This window comes from Stegostoma tigrinum, chromosome 2 (genome assembly GCF_030684315.1).
Source record: "Stegostoma tigrinum isolate sSteTig4 chromosome 2, sSteTig4.hap1, whole genome shotgun sequence".
In the NCBI taxonomy this organism is placed as follows: Eukaryota; Metazoa; Chordata; class Chondrichthyes; order Orectolobiformes; family Stegostomatidae; genus Stegostoma; species Stegostoma tigrinum.
In genome coordinates this window covers 147,665,164-147,687,435 of record NC_081355.1, presented here as the reverse complement: position 1 = coordinate 147,687,435, position 22,272 = coordinate 147,665,164, and the positions used below count along the sequence as shown (strand labels likewise).

Below are 22,272 nucleotides of genomic sequence, written 5' to 3'. Positions count from 1 at the left end.
CAGCTTCAAAATCTCCCCTTCCCCCACCGCATCCCAAAACCAGCCCAGTTCGTCCCCTCCCCCCACTGCATCACACAACCAGCCCAGCCTGTCTCTGCCTCCCTAACCTGTTCTTCCTCTCACCCATCCCTTCCTCCCACCCCAAGCTGCACCTCCATTTCCTACCTACTAACCTCATCCCACCTCCTTGACCTGTCCGTCTTCCCTGGACTGACCTATCCCCTCCCTACCTATACTCTCCTCTCCACCTATCTTCTTTTCTCTCCATCTTCGGTCCACCTCCCCCTCTCTCCCTATTTATTCCAGAACCCTCACCCCATTCCCCTCTCTGATGAATGGTCTAGGCCCAAAACATCAGCTCTTGTGTTCCTGAGATGCTGCTGGGCCTGCTGTGTTCATCCAGCTTCACACTTTATTATCACCAATAAATCACTTGTGTCTTCCAATTACCTAACCTTCTCCAAAGCCCATTAAAGGGCAATGTAGACCAATGCTAAAAGAGTATAGAATAACAATGAGAAGTGTGCACCTGCTTTGCAGATTATGGAAAAGCTTTTGATTGGCTGAACTGGAACAAGCTGTTAAAAGTGCTCAAAGCTAACAGAGTTGATTAATCGGAAAAATAAAAGAATGATGAGAGCTCTAAACATATGACAGACTGCTCCAATTGGAACAATATATGGTGAACCTGGGCGTGGAGAAAGAAAAGGCTGTCAGCATGATTAACATCTACATGCAAGTCATGATAAAAGAGACACTATATGAGTAAAGCAAGGTGTTAAAGTAGGAAGTGAACTAGTGAAGGCCCCAGTAGTTGTCATACAGAATGAAATGGTAAAAGCTAATTAATGAAAATGAATGTTAAAAATGGATTTTAGCTTGAAAACCAAAAGATGTAATTTTGGGAAAGCAGAGATCAAAGTAAATGGTCAACAGTTGGAGCAGATATCACAGTTTTACAGACCTGGGACACATCTTGCCAGAAGTTAGTTACAGTCGTAAACAATCAAAGTTAGCATAACAAAGAATTGCTGTAAGTAGCAAATATAAGAAAATTTACGAGATTGTGATTTGTAGTGTTTAGAAATAAAAAAAAGTAGGTTCCTTTATTCATTCACAGGATGAGGGCATTGCTGACCAGGCAGCATTCATTGTCCATCCCTAACTGTCCACAGTCAACCACATTGCTGTAGGCCAGACCAGGTTAGGATGGAAATTTCCTTCCCTAAAGGGCATTAGTGAACCAGGTGGGCTTTTCCTGACAATCCACAATGGATTCATGGTCATCATTAGATTCTTAATTCCAGATATTTATTGAATTCAAATTCCACCATCTGCTGTGGCGAGATTCGAATCCAGGACCCCAGAACATTATCTGGGTCTCAGGATTAGCAGCCCAGTGATAATACCACTGGGCCATCACCTCCCCTTAAAATCTAAGTCTTACCTACAGCTAGAACTCATTATTTCTAAGTGTGTGGGTCACATCATCATCACCATAGAAAAGGAAAATAAAAAGGGAAAAATCATTTTGGTAAAGCTATAAAGTAGATAGGAGAAGCCCAAAGCCTGTGCCACAGACTCTGCCAGGCTCATGACGAGGTCAAAAGGAAGTTCTGGAAGGTATGTTTTGCTGTATGGGGCTAAAATGTGGGACAAGCTAAAATATTGGTAGATGTGAAAGTTGTGAAATCTAGTTTATACGGTCATCAAGGTCTACAGCACAGAAAGCGGACCTCTGGCCCATCAAATCTGTGTCAGTCAGAATCAACTATCTAACTGTTCTAATCCTATTTTCCAGCACTTGGCAAACAGCCTATAGGTCTTGGCATTTTGGAGAAGAATGGAACATGTCAGATGGATAGGGCCAGTGAAAAAGATTTCAGGATAGTGAAAGAGGATTGATTACTTTTTGACGATATTCACTAACAATAAGGTTGGATTGACCATATTACAAGGGTTGAGAACTTGTAAAAGTAAGTGATTGAATGAAGGTTAGAGGACTCAAGAGCAAGGCATAAAAAGAATGATACTAGAGAACTTGAAACTGAAAACAAGAAACTCTTACAAGCTACTGGAAAAGAGAGCAATACCATGTTGGGTGAAAAATGAACTGAAGACATAGTATTATGCAAATTGTTACTGGAACTGCTACTTTGCAGTGATAACTCTATTGCTTCTTTGTCTTAAACAAATTGATTCTGTCTTCGACCTCATTAGGCATCCTCCAACTCCAGCAAACAGAACATAATCCTGAATCAATACTGCTACACCTCTTTCTATCCATCCTTATCTATCTTCACAAGCACCTATTGAGGAATATTTTTATATTTGGTTTTGCCATTTTTTTGAGAGAGAATTCCATTATTGCTTCAACATCACATTCCTGCCAATACAGTGAGTTTACATGTCACCAAGCTTATTTAACACATTTTGAAAATGTGTTCATGAAAATGCACCAATTTTGACCTTTCAGCACTTCCTCTTACTCCAACTCCATTTAATACCTTACACTTTCTGACACAATAGTTATGTGCTTCTCCCAATTCTTTGTGCACCTTATTTTTCTCTCTATAATGTCATCTTCTGATTCCTATCTGCCAATTAGTTTAATTTGTCCCTCATAATAATATTAGCAAATTGCCCTGCAAGGACATTGATTTTAGTTCTGTTCAGATATAAACCTTCAGCCTGTACAGATCACATCACTCTTTAAAGCTAGATTTCGTGCATAGGTAGGCCCATTGTTTTCTGCCTCACGCGCCTTGCACAAATTCTGAAATGCAAGACAGCTTCAAGTTGGGTGCAATAGACCACATTTGCCACACAGCTTGTTTGCCTTTTGTGTCCTGGCAACAGTGTGAATACTGTTTGATCCACATAGTGCTTGCAAATTCTAGCTACAACAGTTTTGTATTTCCTGTCCTCTGTGGTCTTATTGCAAATATTTGAGATAAAGAATCAACCTTACAAACAATCAGTGATAATCAAATCCCAATGAAGGATCACCCTGTTTTCACTTCAGAAAAAGCTGTATTTGGTTGTTTTTTGGAAATGTTATGAATTCAGTCAAAGCTATTTATTTAGTTAATTTCTCTTCCTGAAGCCCTTAAACCAAGTGCTAACACAATCCACTGATTTCTTAACATAGATTCCTTAAACTTCTCTTCCACAGACTTCCACTTCTAGGCCTTTTCTTTGACTGAAATTAAGTCATTCAAGATGTCTTCTGCTCTAACTGATTTGGAAACTGCTTAACAAAGCTGCTACTTTTGAAGGTATTTTTCTCTCAAAATGGTTTTCTCCACTCTCTGAAAGAAATTTGCTCCAACTCAGATCTCCCGGATGGAAGGGAAGACACCAGCGGCCCAGTGTGGAGCGGGGGTGGCAGCTTGGTGCAGGAGAGTGGTGGCAGCCAGCCATCAGGCCACATTGAGGGCCCCTGCATTGGTCTGCTACAGAGAGCCTTTGGAGGCAGACTGTGATGTTTGTCTTTTAAGTTTGTTTCTTGTTTTTCCTGACCAATGGTCATACTATGTATAGCTGTAAATGCAACTCTTTTTTACTTCATTTCTCTATTCTGTAATGAGGGTTTGTTCCTAGGTACATTTGTACCTAGGATAGTGCTGTAAGTGGTGACTTATAAACTTCTCACCTACATGTTACAATAAAGCATGTCTGTTTACTCATTCATTCATTCTTAAAAAAACTAGCTTTCTGTTTCTGTCTCCCTGTTTCATAGGGCACCTTGTTGCTTGACATCAATTCCTTTCTCCCTCTTCTATCCTTGTTTCAAAAGTACTGAAATATTCATCTCAAGGGTTTTAAAAGCCACATTTAAATGCATGCAAAAATTCCCAATCCTCACTACTCACACAGCTAAAAGCTTAAATTAAAACTATGCTTTCTCTTATTAGGGAGAACTAAAAGTACAAATCAAATTCAAAGGTACGTATCATTTCTCCACCATAGAGCCCAAGTTAGCAATAAAAAAATTCACGAACCTTCACAACAATTTCATATGCAGGAACTACTTTTCTGCAAATAAAAGGAAGTTGTTCAAGGTTTTCAGCTATTTTGAATTTAGGGGAGGTGATGTTGACAACCAGATAACCACTGCTGATTGTTGTAAAAACCCATCTGGTTTGCGAATGTCCTTCAGGGAAGGCAATCTGCTGCCATAGACAGTATGGCCCACATGTAACTCTACACCCACAGCAGTGTGGTTGACTCTTAACTGCCTTCTGGGCAATTAGGGATGGACAATAAATGCTGCTTGACACACACATCCCATGAAATAATTTTTAAAAACTCAGAAAAATGTGGAGCGTGTATTTCTCTGTCACTTTCCCAATGGTGCCATTGAGGAAATCTCACAGTGATGCTACGAATCTCACCTTTATTTTCCTCTTTTATGACTCCATGCCAATTATTTTAACATTTCCCCCAAAATACTATTAGCAAACCATCCTGCAAGGACTTTTTAAAATTCATTCATAGGATGTCAATTCAGGCCAGCATCAATTGCCCATCTCTGATTTCCCTGAAACTAAGTGACTTTCTGGGCCATTTAAGACAGCAGCCAACATTCATCCACATCATTGTGGTTCTGGAGTCACATTAGAATGGCTAATTTTAAAACAAAAATGATGGGCCAACCAATCAGCACTGCTTTACTAGTCTGGCATAAATTATTGTTTAAAATTTGGCATTGCTTTTATGTCATTAATGTAAAACAAAACATTTCAGCAATACGGCTGAGTGCTCTGATGAAGGGTCTAGGCCCGAAACGTCAGCTTTTGTGCTCCTGAGATGCTGCTTGGCCTGCTGTGTTCATCCAGCCTCACATTTTATTATTTCAGCAATACGTTTCTCTTTTCAGCAATCTTCAAGTTCATAGAATCATACAGTATAGAAGAGGACACTTTCGCCCATCAATCTATACTGCCAAAACAACACTAGACTATACAAACCCATTTTTCAGCAGAAAGCCCGTAGCCTTGAATATTTTGACATCCAAGTGTTCATCCAAGTACTTATAAAGGTTGTGAGGTTATCTGCCTCAACAAATGTCCCAGGCAGTACATTCCAGACACCACCACTCTCTGGATGAAAAGGATTTCCTCAAATTCCCTCTAAACCTCCTGCCTTTCACATCCTTGTGTTATTGACTCTTCAGAGGAACAATTGCTTTCTATTCACCCTGTCCATGCCCCTCACAATTTTTAAAACCTCAGTCAGGTCCCGTCTCAATCTTCTGTGGTCCAAAGAAAACAACCAGAGCTTATCCAGCCTCTCCTCATAGCCAAACTGCTCTATTCTAGGCAACATCTTGACTAATCTCCTTTACACCCCCTCCAGTACAATCATATCCTTTCTATTGTGCAATGACCAGAACAGCACATAGCTATGTCCTAACCAAAGTCCTGTGCAGCAGTAACATAATCTCCCTGCTCTTATAATCTTTGCTTAAAGGCAAGTGTCCCATGTGCGTTCTTAACTATCCTATTCACATGTCTAGTCATGTTCAGGGACTTGTGGATCAGCACCCCAAGGTCCCTCTGTTCCTCCTGCCATTGAACTCCCTAGTCTTGTGTCACCTTTCAAAATGCATGTTCACAATTATCAGGGTTAAATTCCAACTTCCATTGATCAACCCAGTTGACCAATCCATTTCTATCCTCCTGTAAACTAAGACCTCCTTCTTTACTGTCAGCCATCCAGCCAAAATTTGTGTCATCCACAAACTTACTTATCTTTCCCTGCATATTCTTATCCCCTGCCTCTGATCTGCTGTTGGAGGCATAATATTTATGTGGTTGATTTGGTGATGTTTTTGGTCAATGGTGACCTGTAGGTTATGGCCTATGAAGGATTCATTGATAGTAATGTTGCTGGAATCTCAAAATGAGGTGATTAGACTCTTATAGAGATGGTCATTGCCTGGCATACATGGGACACTCAAAGTTCCCTCCAAGTCCACTCCATGGTTGTAAGCACGGTGATCAGCATCACATGGCTCTTGCCACACCCCAAAGCTGAATGTTGTCCACATCTTCCTGCAAGAGGGCATGAACTGCTATAATTTCAGAGGAGTTCCAAATATTATGCAATCATCAGTACTCATCCTATTTCTGACACTGAAAGGATGATGCTGCAACTGAAGATGACTGGGCATTGCACTGATGTCCCGAGGATGATTGGTATTCAACAACCACAACCATCTACCTTTGTACTAGGTATGACTCCAGCCAGAGCCCCCGATTCCCAATGACTTTGATTTTGCTAGGGCACTCATTTCACCTTCAGCTCTTTGGCCAATATTTGGATCAAAGCTTGAATGGTGTCTGATGTCACATCATCTGGTGGAACCCAAACGGAGCATCCATGAGTGGGAATTTGATAGCCAGTGCCATTTGATAGCACTTGTTGTATGTTGCTGTTCCTTCATTGTGGTTGGATCAAAATCTGAGAATCCTAGATAATAGTACTATGGTATATGTTCACCACTCATATAGCAGGAGCTGAAGAAGCCAACTCATTCACATGGGAAAAATAGGAATAGAGAATTACTGTTGGTCTTACCAGTGATACTCCTTTTCCATAAGTAAATTAAACTATGATTGGTTCCCTGACTTGATAGTAATGGTGTAGTGAAGAATATTTGGTTAGATTGGGGTGGAATATGATAAAGCTGTTTCTGATGTCCCACCGCATCTCGCCCTGGCCTAATCTTGAACTGTGAGATTTGTTCTGCATCTATCCCATTTACTATGATCATGTCATAACGGGAGGTATCCTCAGTATGAAATTGAAATTTTGTCTCTGCAAAAACTATGTAGTGATCACTCCTATAAATACTATCATAAACCGGTCTAGCTGCAGATTAGATTTGAGAGTCAAGAGCAGGTAGATTTTCCCTTGTGTTGATTCTCTCATGGCATGTTGCAAGCCCTGTCTAGCAGCCATGTACCTTACAGCATGTGTATTTAAGAAAGCTTAAGATAAGAGGGTATTGAATTCTTTTAGTCATATATATCTTATAAAATAGTATTGATAGTGCCTGAGAGAAAACTGCTCCCTTGCTGTAATAAAAAGTTTACCGTGCACTGTGGTCCGAAGTCTTTTGGAGCTTACTTTACTGCCCTTAGGAATATATTAGTTGTACCTTGGAATGGTTTTCTGTCGCAAAGGTACATCTGTTAAAAAACATACTGTAGGAGTGACTGTTGCAAAATGGTCTGCTGCTGTACATTTATGGCCATTATGTAAGGTCTAAATGAGAGGATTTTCCATTATATGATATCTGAAGAATATGGATGGTGCTATAAAATGCGAGTATCTGATCTCAGATTTATGTTTAGAAGAGACTCTATTTAATATCTGTTATGTTGTTTTGCTGACCTTCCTTAAAATATTCCAAAGTTCACTGCCGTGAAGAAATTCATGAAAATATGAACAAAAAGGTGTAGCACCAAAAAGTTATGAAGCTAGGAGTCTAAAAGTGACTAAATTTGGTATGAAACATAGTTGGCTAGTTAAATGGCTAAACTCTAACTCTAATTGCTAAGGGTGTTGCAAAAATAATCACTGAAGTTTGATTTCTGGGTCAAATAAATTTTCTAATTAATTCAGAGTTTCTAACCACTAATAGCTGTTCAAACATTTTTCCCTCCACTAAAATATACTGTTCTGTACTTAAATCTTACAGCAAGGGAGCAGTTTTCTCTCAGGCACTGTCAATGCTATTTTATAAGATATTTATGACTAAAAGAATTCAATACCTTCTCATCTTCTCTTTCAGAGCTTATTTGCTTCAGGAATTCATTACTTACTTTGTAGAATGTGTCACCCCTGATCTGACTCATCTCTAAATCTTCATATTTAATTATTGATCAATATATGAAACTAATTTAAGTAAGTCATTTTGAATATTCTTGTCTTATAAACCAAAGATGCAAAGGTTTGTTATAGAATCACAGAACATTTACAGTACTGAAGGACGTTCTGACAGTTTACAGATAAATTTACACAGCACAGTGTTAAGAGGGGCATTTAGTACACACGGCAGAAAGTTTTGTAAATGGGAGAAACAATAAATGTGTTCCTGATTGAATGAGGTGACTGTATTCCAGTGCATTAAGAAATGTTGGTTAAGGGTTAGAACCAAAGATACAAATTACCACAATGGTGGAAATTAGTTGGTGGGAGAATGAGATTAATTCATATGTGTTTGTTTAATAATTCTAAGCCTAGGTTTTAAAGCCTATCACTGTAAATACATCATCAACAAATATATCCTTCTGTACTTTGTTTATCTTCTTGAAATGTTAAATTTACATTTATGACTGAGCACAAAATATTCTGCTTTAGGGGCAGTATTATATGTCTCCAGGGCTCACCTAGAACACTGAGTACTGCAGCAACTTTTGTTCCAGCTGCTTCACAAGTATACATCCCACTATCCGCTGGGATGACATCACAGATTTTCAGTTTTGCTACATTCCAGTCCTGGTAAATAATCACGCGATGACCATCAGCCTGAACCTCTTTGTCATTTCTTCTCCACACAGCCTTGACTGGTCTGGAGTACTGACAGATAAACTCTGCTGTACCATGTTCCTCTCTAATGATATCTTCCATTTCGCTTACTACCTCAACCGTTGGATCTGTCAATCAATATGCCACAGGAGATTTATTAGCAGCACTGAAAAAAAGCCCAATATGTGTAAGTTAATTTGTCCTGAACACATATCAATATTAGATATTGTAGAATTGACAATCTATATCAGTTTGTTTGATTACTTCCTGGTTCACTGATGATACTTCACATCACAGTGCTGAAAGCAGAAAGTGTCAGCTACAGCATTTAATTTATTTTGTAAGGTTACTGATAAGATCACAGCCAACACTGAGATGAATTTAAATTGAAAAATATATTTGTAATAATGTACAGAAATCCAAATTTACAGTAAGTAAAAGCTACCTGAAATTTTGATAGAACCAAGTAAACTTATTTCAGGAGACTTTGAATATCATTCAAAAATGAAATGTAAATATCTACAGCATTTCATAAGAACTCAAGGATAGCCAGGAACAGAAAAAGGTCTTGACATTCAACAAGACATTCACCATTTCAACTGATTGCTCAGTCTGTTGGAATTTTCTGATCATTTATTTCTCAAATCCCTGATGAAGGGAATCTCCAGACTTTTCCTTTTACTATTAACTTCTTAATAATTTTGTAAACCCTCTATTGCACAATACACACTGATTGGACAATACGTTCTTGTCAATTCTTCCATGGAAAGATGCATGTTCCTTAAAGAAGGCCTCTGGCAGTAACTGAGGAAAGTTAGATTTTAAACATGTTAAAGTTACTCTGTTCAACAAATTTGCTGCTGCCACTTTGTATTCGCTCAATTCCAGTGTGATTAACATTAATAAGTCATTTAAAAAGTATAAGTCAAATGGTTAATCACATAGCTCATGCGAGCATAACTGTTGTTAAACAATCAACAGCAGAGCAAAAAAGTCCATTTATCAGACCAGGTCTGAACCCGCTAGTTACCATAATAATGGATTGATATGACCAGACTTTGATGGAAAGATGTTTCTGACAATATCAAGGTAGCAATGTAATTGTGCCTGAACGTTATAAATACTGTTAATATATTATCAACCAACCTCAAGTTCTGGCAGCAGGTCCAAAAGAGGGCATACAATCTAAAAAGACCATAATGTTAAGGCATGAATATTGCTGTGAGGTTGTTTCATGGGTCATTTAATGGTTGTGAAAAGGGTTAAAAGTTTTATGCAAACAAATGAATGCCCTATGTTGCAAAATGTTAGTTGGATATAGCAAGAAAGGTACAAATGACAACTGCAATGTTACGCCACCCATGGAAAAGAATGCATCTCAGGAAGGAATTTCCAAAGACTAAATTAACTTTGGAAGCTGGTGGAAAAGCAAGAACGAGAACAAGAACTGCTATGTTTAATTAGTGTTCTTACATCAGAACTCTCATGAGTAAACTGAATACAGCAAGATCCCACAGATGGCAAATGAGATAGACTGCTTTTTGACAATGAAGTGACAGACGTATGAACATTAATGCAAGGAAACTCTTTGCATTGAAACTTTTATGTTCACTTAACTAAGCAGATGACACCTTGTTTGAACATCTGATCTGAATGCTAATCTGATTGTTACTATAGAATATACACAGCATTTATCTTTAGCTACAGTTTAAATTGTACTGTGGACTATTAGGAAATTAAGAATTAATAAAAAAAAACTTACCTGTACCTCTTATTGACGTGGTACTGCTTTGTCTCAGAATGTTAGTCTACTTGCAGTTATAATGACATAAGCATCTGAAATAGATTATTGCAGTACAACTTTTCTCCTTAATTTAGGAATCTGTTCTTCTGGGGCAGGTGCTGCACTGATGCTCATTTCCAGTAAGTTAAACGCAACACTAACAGAATACAGGGCACACTGTCACCGTGACTCTCACTGTGACTGAGCGTGCCCCATTATGGTCATTGATTTCAAGAAAGCATTTTTCCCCTTATTGAGATAAATGTCCTCTAGTAATAAACGATGTACAATTTTTATAATATTAATCGAGTTGAACATGTGCAGACGAAAATTCAAATAGGAAACTATTTTGATATACATATGTTCTAACATTCATTTAGATCCTGAGATCTGTACTTCAACTCCAATAAATCAATGTTATTCCCTATGCTTGTTACCACTGCCTAATGAAAACCAATCAACATCAACTTGATAGTTTCAATTATTCCAGTATAGACAGTATTTTGGGACATTAAGACTCTCTTTTTCCACAATGTTTTTTTATAGGGAATAAGTGTTGCCTGATTTAATTTGTAAAAAGTCTAGCTCTAATTTAATATTATATCCATCAGAGGTGATAGTTTCTCTGTCTATTTATCTAATCTCTTTATTAAGTATTAACCCATTAGGCATTGGTGTCACCCACTGAATCTCTGCCAAGGCCTATTTTCCGGAGATTCATCAGCCAAAACTAAGTGCAGTGTTCCAAATGGGATCCAACCCCCTAGATAAATGGAACAGACTATTCAGTATCCACATCTAATTAAATATTGCAAAATGAACACTTTGCACACAGTGCCACCTTCAGAAAGGCTGTTTTATTATTTTAATTTTGGCGCTCTTCACATTTTGATATCAAACTCAACTATGCTACTGCTGAATCTAAGGCAAGCAAACAAAATGAAATACGATACTTCGGTCTGAATGATAACCAAAAGCAATCGAACTGAACTGATAAATTTGATGCAGGTATGCATATGTGTTAAAACAATAAAATTTTACATGATTTGCACCAGATGTCAAATATTATTTTAGTGTGACTGGGTGAGTGGCTTCTTAATACAGTATACAATCCAACAACATTTACGTATTATTTTAAAATCACTGCACAAATATATTACTTGCCACTTCATCAATACCCAGTATTACCAAAATTGTGGATGAATAACGTATCATTCCCCATTATAAAACAATGTAGATTGAATCTAATGCTAAATAAGATTTACAGTTCCATCAATTGCATCCCAACTGCTGGAAAAGGTTTCTCTGTTTGCTTTTGTTTTACAATCTCATTTTGACAAAATACTTCTTCAGATATTATCCAGAAACAAAGGGTGGCAGGACACAATTGAGGATTGAACAAAGAAAAACGGAGAGCAGGAATATTTTTCCAACTCTGGAAGGTAACATTTAACCTGCTCTGCCGATTTGATTTCTCTCCACTCCCATGCCTTTGGCCTCCCTGTGCATGACTGCAGCCAACCTACCCCACAAATACCAATTTCTTTCTTCTCTTTCTCCATCCATGCCTCCAAAATCTAAACTCCCGACTCTTGAAATCTCTCAATATAGTATTGCTCCCCAACTCTCCTTTCATGCCCTCATCTCTGTTTGTCTGTTTGCCTAACAGTATGTAACAATCTGAACTTGTTCACCTCAAATCAACCCATGTGAAATCATTAGCCATTTATATATTGAGCAGAACTTTCCCAAAAGAATCACCTAAAAGTCTACTTCAAGGAGTTCCAGAGAGGGACTCTCTCCATGAGCATCAATGACTCTTCGAATGAAATTTTATGCAATTCACTTCATAGGTACATACCATATTTCCAAAGTACCGCTCTTGCACAGTAGTCCGCTTAGCCATGGTGAAATGTTCATCATTTAGGGATCTTGCAACAATAACGCTGGGGATTTCGTATTTATAAACAAATCTGTGCACTGTATGAAATACTACTATTCAGGTCTAAAATTGCACTGGGGTCAGTGTGGTATCAGAGTCTGGCATGGATAAGTTTCAACATCAATTCTCAGCTACCTCACACTTACTCTAACCTTGCTATTGCACCCACCTCCCACCAAGTCTCATGATCTATCGCTCTTGGTGTTGCACGCAGCATCTTCCCTCAATGGCTCTCACCTATACCATCCCCGTAAACAACTAACAATTCTTGCATTCTGCACTTACACACTCACTCAGGACACACCTTTCCTGATTGATGATAGACCAGTCACATAACTGACCACAGACCGCTTGACTGTTCATTCCCACCACATATGACAAGTTGTCTGACTATCTGTCACAGCGATGCAAGGTATGACAGAGTTGCTGTGAACATCCTAGCAGATGCACAGTAAATGAGTGGTGGGACAGTCTGAAATGTACCCTGTACTGAAGGATGAGATGAATGCCTGTCCTTGTATGCAAAGCACCAGGGCAGCAGTATTGCAATGAAAGATGTCAGTGAGTTCCAAAGTATCTTTGAGAATTCCCATATCTCGCCTTCATTTTAAGGACCGGATGCCTTTCAAGAATGGCTGCTGGGGCATGTTAATTACCTCTGCAAATATGGATGCTGATTCCATTACTCACCCTCTTGACTGAATTTGAGTGCAGATACACTGCAGCCCATGTTGAAGAACTGGCAGTATCTGGATGTGAGTTTGCTTGCTGAGCTGGAAGGTTAGTTTTCAGACGTTTCGTCACCATTCTAGGTAACATCATCAGTGAGCCTCCGACGAAGCGCTGGTGTTATGTCCCGCTTTCTATTTGTCTGGTTAGGTTTTCTTGGGTTGGTGATGTCATTTCCTGTTCTTTTTCTCAGGGAATGGTAGATTGGCTCCAAATCAATGTGTTTGTTGATGGAGTTCCGGTTGGAATGCCATGCTTCTAGGAATTCTCGTGCATGTCTCTGTTTGGCTTGTCCTAGGATGGATGTGTTGTCCCAATCAAAGTGGTGTCCTTCCTTATCTGTATGTAAGGATACGAGTGATAGTGGGTCATGTCATTTTGTGGCTAGTTGATGTTCATGTATCCTGGTGGCTAGCTTTCTGCCAGTTTGTCCAATGTAGTGTTTGTCACAGTTCTTGCAAGGTATTTTGTAGATGACGTTCATTTTATTTGTTGTCTGTATAGGGTCTTTTAAGTTCATTAAAATGAAAATGAACTTAAAAGACCCTATACAGACAACAAATAAAACGAACGTCATCTACAAAATACCTTGCAAGAACTGTGACAAACACTACATTGGACAAACTGGCAGAAAGCTAGCCACCAGGATACATGAACATCAACTAGCCACAGAACGACACGACCCACTATCACTCGTATCCTTACATACAGATAAGGAAGGACAACACTTTGATTGGAACAACACATCCATCCTAGGACAAGCCAAACAGAGACATGCACGAGAATTCCTAAAAGCATGGCATTCCAACCGGAACTCCATCAACAAACATATTGATTTGGAGCCAATCTACCATCCCCTGAGAAAAAGAACAGGAAATGGCATCACCAACCCAAGAAAACCTAACCAGATAAATAGAAAGCGGGACATAACACCAGTGCTTCGTCGGAGGCTCACTGATGATGTTACCTAGAATGGTGACGAAACGTCTGAAAACTAACCCTCCAGCTCTGCGAGCAAACTCACATCCAGAACCTCAACCTGAGCTACAAATCTTCTCAAAACTCGCTAACTGGGAGTATGTCAGCAGCCTTTTGAGGAGGGAGATGAAGACACTAAACAGGAGAAATATCACCTTCAGCGTATAAAGCTCTGCAGGATCAGGTGTAACTCATCAGACAGGGCTTAACTGCCAATCAATTCGAACAGATGTGAACTGGGTGCAGTAATCATTCAATGAGTAACAACAAATTTAGAGTCGAAGGTAAGTGGTCCCTGTCTGTTCTCCTAAATGAATGCAAGTTTACTGTTTTCTTCACTTTTGTTATTGTTCAATAAAATTAAAGGTGATCAATGAGTTAAAAGCTTTCCTGTATGCGGTGCTCTCATATTGAACAATGAGAAGATGTTATGCTACACTGGCTGGTAGGGTAAGGGTTGGACTCATTAGGCAGGGTGCTAAGATTGATGGCAGTTGATCAGACAGGTGATGATGTAACAATACATTTACAAACAAGAGCATGTATTTGCAAAGGCGTCACCAGTGTCACCTATGTGCTCTCAGAAGCTTTAGTTTTTCATTCCCCTTCTGCTATGTGCACTGTGGAGGGCAGCTCCTGGCTGGCAACACTTGACCTGGTACACAGCTGAGCTATAAAAATGGCTCAGTACTTAAAAATCTTAGGGGGACTTGATAGCGGCGAGTACTTCCACAAATTCTAAGCACACAATAGTGTAAACTGGGTGCCTTTGGAGTGTGGTGCATTTTTAAATGAGGCAACTGCAGGGAAAAACATTAGATAACTTGCTAGAGCTCATGGAGAGAAACCTTCCATGAAACTCCCTGACATTGCTGAATTTTAGTAAATGTCAGCCCATAGCCAACTGTTCTGCAATTCACATATCAATATGATATAACTGTCCACTCTGTTTAATTCCACAGTGAGATCCATACCACCTCTAACAATCTGAAATTGCAAAGAAGTGCAGTGAAACCAACAGCATTTAAAGAAAACTGTTTAAAACAAATCTTTATCTGACCAAATACCTTTGACTAATAATTTTGCTGAAGAAATAAGTGATCCAGCTTTAAATGTCACTGTTCCGGAGTCATCAGTTCCCAGGCTCTGTAATGTTAATGTATGGATACTTCCATCTTGAACAGATATCTCGTTCAGATCATTATTCTGTAAGGGTGAACCATCCAACCACCATTGCACATTTTCCACATCCTTGTGCGAAAGTTCACAACTAAATGTGGCTGACTCACCAGCAAAGACATCGGTATTCTTTAAACCAGAAACTATTTTTATGTCACATTCTGGAAAATAAAATGAAAATTTTTTAAAAGTAAACATTTACCAGCAATTTGATGTTTAACGGCATCCGATTTAGAGTTAGAATACACACATGCAGTGAGAAGAGTTAGCAAAAAGACATATCTAACTGCGTGATTCCAGTATATGAGAAATTTTACATCTATTAAACTTTCTTTCCATTAGTATTTTATCAGAAAAAGGAGTCAAAACTATGAAAGGTAGCTTGGCAAGATAACAAAAGTAAAACATTTTACATTTTATTCAAGCGATTCAAGAAGATTTATGGGTCAATATAAGTTTCTAAAACTCTATTAAAATTTCCAGATGACAAAGACCTTCCAAGTTTAGACTTCAGAAAGCTAATCAATGCCATGGCTATTAAATGCTTTAATAAATTTTAATATATTTAGTAAATATATTCCAGGTACACCAATCATTTACTTCTCTTATTTTTTAAGATCCTGCGTTGTTAATTATATACAACACAATTTTTTTTCTAACTATCTGCACTACTATCACAAAATTATTGAGTAAATAAATCAAACCCAATGAACTAATCCATTTAGCAAAGCTTTTTTCCTGGTTTGGTTTTACTCATTAATAAACAAAAACTGTGCCACTCAATCTGAACCTGGTATAAAGAAGAATGTCTGCAAGTTAAAATCAGATGTATTGATATTTCCCACTCTGTGTCAAGAGGAATAATCTGTTATATTTTAAAGAATTGTTGGGCATTCTTAATATTGCTTCAGTGGTCTTTAATTAAATAAAGAACATCTTTTCCATGGGAATGTTTTGCTGATGATTGTAGATTTTGAATTGGGCACCGAGAATTTAATAAAAACTAAGTACTGTGATGCTGGAGAACTGATATAAAAACAGGAAATGCTGGGGAAACTCAGCAGCTCTAGAAGCATATGTGGAGACAGAAACACAACTAACATTTTAAGTTCTTTCAAGTATGATTCTCTTCAGAACTATCTACCTATGCTGTCAGAATTTCTGAATCTGTCCAGCATTTTCTGTTTTTATTCCACCAAGGATTTAAGCTGTTCTGCTGTTCAAATCCATTTCATGTTCAAACTAATAAATCAGATGTCGGGGTAAGCGATTCAGCCTCTTGAGCCATCTCTGCCATTCAACAAGATAACTGCTGACCTGATTACATCCTCACTCATCCCCTACCTCACCAACCTTAGAGATAGAAACAAATCACTTAATCCGTTTTATTTGGTGACTCCTGATTTTTGAACAGTGACCCCTGGATCAAGATTCTATCACAAGAGGACATATCCTCTGCATATTTAACTTGTCAAGACTCTTCAGGATTCTAATCAAATCACCTCTTTCTCTTCTAAACTCTAGTGGATACAACACAGCTTGCCCAACGTTTTTTTTAACAAGACAATCCACCAATTCCAATTATTAGTCTGGAAAACTTTCTCTGAGCTGCTTCCAACCCATGTATGTCCTTCCTTAAATAAGGTAAGCAATACTTGGTACAGTACTCTGGATTCCCAACACAATAAATTATAACATTCCATTTGTTTTTCCAATTACCTACCGTACCTGCATGCTAACCTTTTGTGGTTAAATCATGAGGATAGCCACATCCCTCTGCACCTCAGAGCTCTACAATCGCTCACCATTTATAGAATTCTTTTCCTTCCTTAATTCATTCACTAGATAAGGGGTTGGCTGGCTAGGCCAATATTTATTGCCCATCCCTAATTTCCCGAAGGGCAGTTGTGAGTCAACCACACTGCTGTGTGTCTGGAGCTACATGTAGGCTAGACCAGGTAAGGATGGCAGTTTCCTTCCCTAAAGCACATTAGTGAATCAGATGGGATTTTCCCAACAATCAGCGATGGATTCATGGTCAGCATTAGACTCTTAATTCCCAATATCTATTGAATTCAAATTCCACCATCTACTGCGGTGGGATTCAAACTGAGGTCCCTAGAACATTATCTGGATTGGTGGATTAAGAGTCCAGAGATAATACCACCAAACCGTTGCCTCCCCATTGTGTCCTTTTGTAATTCTTCCTGCCAAGTTAAAAACTTGCACATTTGCCTCACATTATACTCCACTTGGACATCTTTGCTCATTCACTTAACCATTGCCTTTTTGTAATTCTCTAATGTTCTCTTCACAACTTTCCTACGTATCTTTGTACCGCTGGCAAATTTGGCAACCATACCTTCAATTCCTTCATCTAAATTATTTAGGTAAATTGTAAACAGATGAGGTCCAGCACAAATCCTCGCACACCGCTCTAAGTTTTTCCAACTTGAAAAAAGCCACTTACACCTACTCTCTTCCTGCTAAACAGCCAATCTTCAATCCATGCCAATTATCCCTACATTGCTTTCATTTTCCAGAATAATCTTTGATGTGATACCTATGTACATCCACACATTCTACTTGATTTACAACATGTGGTGCCTATTATCCAACTAAGAAGTTTTTCCTTACAAAAGGAATTTGCAGTAGCATTTTAAAAATAATTAAATTGTCACCTCTAACAGTTAAGGAAGCTGTTGTTTGTAGATTTCCACAATAACAAGTATATTTGCCAGCATCTCCTCGTTTCACATTGTGGATAAGCAACTCTACTATGGCACCATTTTGCTTCATTTTGTACTTGTCACTTGGTTGAAGCACTGCAAGTCTCTTTCTCCATTCCACAGGAACATCAGGCTTAGAAAGTTCACAGCGCAGTGTGACTGTGTGACCTTCCACAGTTTCCTCGTCCTGAAGCTCTTTTTTGAAATAGGCAGGTACAGCTGAGGTATACATAAAAGTAACTAATGTAAGTATTTAGTAATGTATGGAATTAGGAATGAATATAACAATCATTATGACTTGTGCCCTTGTTGCACTTATATAATAAAGTTGATCAGCTTCAACTACTCAATTATTATTTTCATTTAATTTTGCATTCATCCACTGTATTAGACCAGTTTCCACATGTGTAACATCAATCAAGCCCTAAATTTCTACTTCACCCAAAGCTATTGCTATCTTCCCAAAGTTCCTGTCAAAAATCCTTCAGGTTAACGTTGGCAAAAAGCCATACTTGCTGACTCTTGCTACACGAAGGTTCCTCTCCTCACATTCTAAACATAGTGACAGGCTTTTCAGATCAAATAAAATGTTGTACAACATGAGGACTGTACAATTCATTGTGGAGTATGTGGGTTTGAATTTTTGCACCAGGGAGCATCTGTGTTGTCACAAAAATGGAACTACAGGTCTAAATTCAGAAGTCCCATCCTCAAATACGGCACTCACCATTTTTTGCACGTGGGTTGTGGGGAGGAATGGGGTTGAATTCGGTTAAATGTATCCATGGTTCATGGTGGCAACTGCACATGCCAAAGTACAGGTTCCTCAGTCAGATATGATTTTACTGATGGGACGTACATAGTATTATTTATGCAATTTAGACCTGAGAGAGAAGGTCTAAAGCTGCCTGAGCTCTTTGGAAATGTATGGTACCCTTTTGGATATGGTTCTGAACACCTTTTGGTGGGGGTCTCATACCCTTTAGGAGAGATATGGTGACCTTGAAAATTGTCGAAAATGGTCATGAAGGCGCATAAAAATGCACAAATTCATTGAAACTGTCAAGCTGATTGGAGCTATCAGGATAACAGTCAACAGAACTGTCAAGATTACTGTCTAGGGAACTGTCAAGCAAGTTATAAAGTGAACTGACAAGCTGTCATTACATCTTTTTTCCCAAACTGACACAAGAATTATCAGTGCTAACTATTTTACTCTGTCTGTTGACATAGGTCTGAGGGCTCTCATTGCAGTTCTCGTGTTACGTGACAGATTTTACTATCTTTTATTATTAGTGTAATGCCTGTGAATTCAGTTTAAAGTAATCATTACCTCTTTTGAGGTAGGATTATGAACCGAATAACGAATTAAAAGAAATTAAATCTAGCAAATGTATTTTTTTAAAATCATCCAGAATGTTTTGTTTTTAATAATAAATTCCTCAGTAGACATTTAAAACTTGATTTCATCTTAGGATATGTCCTAAAATCTGTCTACGGTGGACAGTGGATAAGCTGACATGGAAGGTATAAGTGCGAAAGGTGGTTTATGGAGTGGCATGATTTAGCATTAAATTGGCATTGGAGCAACAATGGGTCATAGATGTAGATAAAGGTGACAAGGTTACATGGGGGCTATGTGGGGAGGGTACAGGGACATTTAAAGACATGGTATTAGGGACCAGAGGGATGCGGTGGAGGCAAGGCAAGTGCGTGTGGGGAAGCAAGGATGAGAGGACTGAAGAACGAAGGCTGCTTTTTGTTTTAGTTGTTTTCTATCTTTGACAAAGTACCAAAGAAGTGCAAGATAATGAAATGTGAGGCTGTATGAACACAGCAGGCCCAGCAGCATCTCAGGAGCACAAAAGCTGACGTTTCGGGCCTAGATCCTTCATCCCTTCATTCCAGGGATACCAAAGAAGTGCCATTTGTTCAGCCAGCCTGTACACCTGACAGCCATCAAACTCTTTCTAGGGTCAACCACAATAACTAATTCCACCACAAAGAATGAAAACCTTCTGGAACATTTATTTCTGGGTCATGATTATGTGGCAGAGTATTGTCCTAATTCTGCATTTCTGACCTGGGAGGAAATATTCTGGCTGTGTTATGTTGTCAAGTACTCACCCAGTACAAAAGGAGGAAGGAGTCACTTAAAATGGAATGCTGTATGTTACAGACTTACATGTTTGAATGTAAATGGTAATTTCAATTGCATGATTGAGTTACCTGTCAGAGGCAGGTGGGAACTTCATGGATTAATGCAAAAATCAGAATTTTCGGATCTTTTATAAGAAGCATAATTCTGCTTGGTTGAGAAAAGAACATTATATCTGCCTTATCCAAAACAGCCTGCTGAAATCAACCCTTCAATGCAGTACTTGCTTCTCAGTGAGCCATGTTCTACTGGCTGACAATGCATCAATACATTGATATCAAAATCCTTGTTTTCATTAATTAAATCCAGCCTGTGAGAGCAAGTAGTGAGGCAGACTGGGTGGGAGTACCTAAAACTAAGAAAGAAGGTTGGATTGCAGTGCCCATCACCTTCTCAATTATGTTTAAATTTCTCAGAGTCCAGGAAAGTTCAGAAGTTGCTTCCTGCTCAGAAGTCAAATGAGGTCCTAAGTGCATTAATCAAGGGCCCCCGTCGACAATAATTTGCATTAGCTGGGTGAGTGGGGGACTTTGCCAGATGGAAAGACAATCCAATAAAGGACATCAGTCTCCCTGCGCAGCAAAGTCTACAAGAGACTCTTGAAACATTGAATCCTCCTTGGGGGTGCGGGGGTGGGAGTGGGGGCTCCTTCCTCAGATGTCTGAAGAAGGGTCCTGACCCGAAATGTCAACTTTCCTGTTCCTCTGATACTGCTTGGCCTGCTGTGTTCTACCAGCTCTACATTTTGTTATCTCCTACTCCAGCATCTGCAGTTCTTGCTACCCCACCATTATCCAGTTGTCTACAGGCACCTGTCTAACTATCCTTAGCTGATCCCACACACCTCCATTCAAAGCCTACTCAATCTTGTTGCTCTAAGATGGGTACACTTCCTGCAGTGGCCACTGTACTTAGTGGTACTTTTGGAACAGAATAGTTTTCACAGAATCCCTACAGTGTGGAAACAGGCCATTTGGCCTAACAAGTCCACACTGCCCTTCTGAAGAGCATCCCACCAGACCCAATCCCCTACCCTTGATTTGTCATGTCTAACGCACCTAACCTAAACATCCCTGGGCACTACGGGCAATTTAGCATGGCTAATCCACCTAGTCTGCACATCTTTGGATTGTGGGAGGAAACTGGAGCACCCGTAGAAAACCCACACAGACACAAGGACAATGTACAAACTTCACACAGACAGTCTATGAATTGAACCCTCAACCCACTGTTGAGCAACGGTGCTAACCACTGAGCTACTGTGCTGCCCATAAAATTGCAGCAAACACCCACTGCCATGACTCGGATTTGATCCACTTTTTGTCTGATGGTCCTTGAAGGAAGGTTCTCCACTTAATAGGAACAAGTAGATCATTTTCTGCTTGACACAGAATTGCATTAGGGATCCCAGAACTGGCTGAAGCGGAGCTGGCCTTGACCTTCCAGCCTGTTGTCAGAGATACCAAAAATTTATTTAAATTCAGCACAATATTTCAGTCAGCATGGGCCAGCCCTAACCGGTTGGAGATGCAGGGGAGTGTGTCCAGTAGTTGGATGTCAGTTCCATTGGCGGAGGTTGTTGAGCTAGGAATGGGGGCTGGAGGGGGGATGGTCAGCAGAGCAAGAGGCAAGACAGTAACAATTAGGGAGGCAATAAACAATGTAATTTTTTTAAAAATGTGGGCCTTTGTTCCTGCTTTCTGTAAGTAACCTTGCTATCCTAACTTTGTCTTACTATCTCAATCTTTACTTTTAAAACAAAAGTTATCTCCGATCGTGCCTAAATCTTATCTTCTTACTCAGTTTTCAGCTTTCTGCCTTCTAAGCTTTTTGTAACATTTTATTTATGTGATATGCTGTCTAAAAGCAAGTCTTTCTCTTCTGACCAAAGAGATAGTGCCGGACTTCCTCCTGCAGGTGTGATCAATAATTTTTGCCATGTCCTTCAGGTGTGAGCAATAATTTTGTCATGGCTTTACAAAAATCTCAGTATTGGTATATTAAAGCTTTACATTAAAAACTAGGCATTGAAGCTACACGTGACATCAGTTGCCAGGAATATGAAAGGTCTGGCTCTACAAACAATAAAAGAAAAACTGACTCAATACTAAATTAAGAGAACTGACAACAGCATGAAGATGGGAACAAATTGAGAAGGTAAAGTTAATTGACTGAATGTAGACAAGAAAGACAGAATGTTTTTGTTATTCTTGTGTGACCATGAAGATTCTCA

At 39.0% G+C, this 22,272-nt stretch overlaps 1 protein-coding gene across 16 annotated transcripts in view; it reads right to left on the bottom strand.

The window, feature by feature from the left end:
- Positions 1-22,272, bottom strand: part of obscnb (obscurin, cytoskeletal calmodulin and titin-interacting RhoGEF b) — a 760,766-nt gene that overhangs the window by 295,122 nt on the left and 443,372 nt on the right. For all 16 annotated transcript variants that reach the window (XM_059639939.1, XM_059639947.1, XM_059639941.1 and 13 more), the window contains 2 exons: positions 17,834-18,100; positions 15,041-15,313 (listed from right to left, as the gene is read on the bottom strand). In XM_059639939.1, coding sequence (XP_059495922.1) covers positions 15,041-15,313; positions 17,834-18,100 — 540 coding nt within the window. The remainder of the gene's footprint in view (positions 1-15,040; positions 15,314-17,833; positions 18,101-22,272) is intronic.